Source organism: Echinops telfairi, unplaced genomic scaffold (genome assembly GCF_000313985.2).
Source record: "Echinops telfairi isolate 266 unplaced genomic scaffold, ASM31398v2 ScPeMD7_3;HRSCAF=10, whole genome shotgun sequence".
Taxonomy (NCBI): domain Eukaryota; kingdom Metazoa; phylum Chordata; class Mammalia; order Afrosoricida; family Tenrecidae; genus Echinops; species Echinops telfairi.
The window spans coordinates 54,123,325-54,125,396 of NW_022103899.1; the positions used below are offsets into that span (position 1 = coordinate 54,123,325).

Genomic DNA, 2,072 nt, shown 5'->3' on the forward strand with positions numbered 1-2,072 from the left:
TCTGTGCCTGAAGTTTCTCTTTGACCGCCTGCATTCTCTTGGCCAAAAGCTCCGCCTATTTGTTGGCCTCCTCCTTGTTCTTGTGCACAGCTTCTCCAGGGCAATGGGCCTGCCTTGTGTTGCAGGACGCGCAGAGTCACAAGACGCTGAATCTCGGGTGCTTTGGTCCTGGGTTTCTTGCCTTCTTTGTTCAGGGGTTTTCTCACCACGTACTGGCGGACGTCATCTTCTTTAGAGAGATTGAAGAGTTTGCGGATTCTGCTGGCTCTCTGGGCCCCAGGCGATGAGGCACAGTTGTATCAGTCAGTCCTGGGATCACTTTCTCCCCTTTCTTTACAATAACTGGGTTGAGAACGCTCAAATTGGCATCCACTGTGCAGCCCCAGACAGATTTGAGCTTCCTCTCCCCAGTTCTCCTTGGTCTGTAGCAGGAGTGCCCCTTACTCAGCAGTAGGCAGACAGGGCCGTGGGTCAAGACACTTTGCTTCCTGGGAAAACCTTGCTTGTCATTCCCACCTCTAATGCGGACAACTTAGCCTTTCCATTCAACACCCATCACCTCGGCGGCGACTTCCTTGGCCATTTGCTTCTCATCAAACATGCGAAGTTCCCGTTCATCGTCCACTTCAATGAGTTTTTGGCAGCCAGCATCTGGGAAGGAGATGTTCAGCTTCATGGTGAAGCAGCCGATCACCTCTGCGACACCATGGGAAAAAAGTGGGGCCTTCTATTAAATGATAAGCTATAAGTAGTTATAAATCAGATTTCATATTCTAACCCTACTAGTCCAGAATCCATAAAAACTGGGATTTGATATGTAGTATGCCTATTGAACAGCTTCTTCTGGGTCTTGTGAGGTGAGGCTTCTTAAGAGATACTGGTTTTACAGCATCTTTCAAAGAAAAAGGAAGTGGGAGAAGGGAACTTGCCTCAAGTTCAAAGACCCAGATTCTGGAACCATCACTACTTTTGGTATCTTAGCAACTGACTTACTATCCCTGTTCCTTTCTTACTCCCACAGTAAATTGGCAACAATAGTTTAGAAACCATGAAAATACTTTGAGTTAGTCATGGTAGAATAACTACTCAAACTTACATCATTCCTTTGAGCATATATCCTGGAAAGCACTTTGATCCTGCGTGCAAGGTGGCCTTGAGTGAGCCATATACTCTCAGAAGGGGGTTGAAAATATAGCATCCATAATGTCTGATGAGCTTCTTCCTTTTCCAGGGCACCCCAGCTAATGGAAAAGATATAGAGATGAACAGAAAGGGTGACCTTGGGCTTCCAGGAACTCCAGGATTCCAGGTACTTCTCATCTCTCTTTCTCCTCTCTCCCTTGCTTCCTCTCTCTCCCCTCTGTCTCCTCTCTCTCCGTTCTCTTAAGAACTTTTTAAATAGTCATTTAGTCTATTTATATAGTGGCCTCACTTTATTCTAGATCAGTGGCTCTCAACCATCCTAATGCCACGATCCTTTCATATAGGTCATCATGTTGTGGTGACCCCCCCCACCATAAAATTATTTTTGTTGCTACTTCATAACTCTAATCTTGCTACTGTAATAAATCAGGTGACCCCTGTGAAAGGGTCATTCGACCCCCAAAGGGATTGCGACCCACAGGTTGAGAACTGCTGTTCCAGAGCATTCACTGTATTATAGGAAATCACATGCTGTCAACATACAAAGAAGATTTATTGCTTTAAATTGCATATATGACTTTTAATATCGTCTGTCTAGCAAAGGGAAGACCTCCTGTCACAGTTCTCCAAACTTTCCTGAATCGAATGAGTCCTCAATTAATTGCTGTGTTCCAATTTATCTACTTTTTTTTACAAACGTTTTACTGTGAGTTTGTGGGAGGTTTACGATGCAGATCACCGCTTTTACATTCAACAACTCGCACCCTGTTGGCTTCATCTCACTCATTGCAACCCCCTTCTGTTAGTCTGGGTAGACTAGAGAAACAAATTCGTAAATATGTATATGTATATAAGAAAGAGATTTATATAGGATCACAGGTCAGCAGTTTGAAACTACCAAGGGAGAAAGACAGGACTTTCTACTCCCA

The 2,072-nt window shown here is 44.4% G+C and overlaps 1 protein-coding gene across 1 annotated transcript in view; it reads left to right on the forward strand.

Annotated features, from left to right (window-relative positions):
• COL4A3 (collagen type IV alpha 3 chain) overlaps positions 1–2,072 on the forward strand; it is a 177,220-nt gene that overhangs the window by 95,082 nt on the left and 80,066 nt on the right. The window contains exon 8 of the mRNA XM_045294265.1: positions 1,232–1,309. Within this exon, the coding sequence (XP_045150200.1) occupies positions 1,232–1,309 (78 nt within the window). The remainder of the gene's footprint in view (positions 1–1,231; positions 1,310–2,072) is intronic.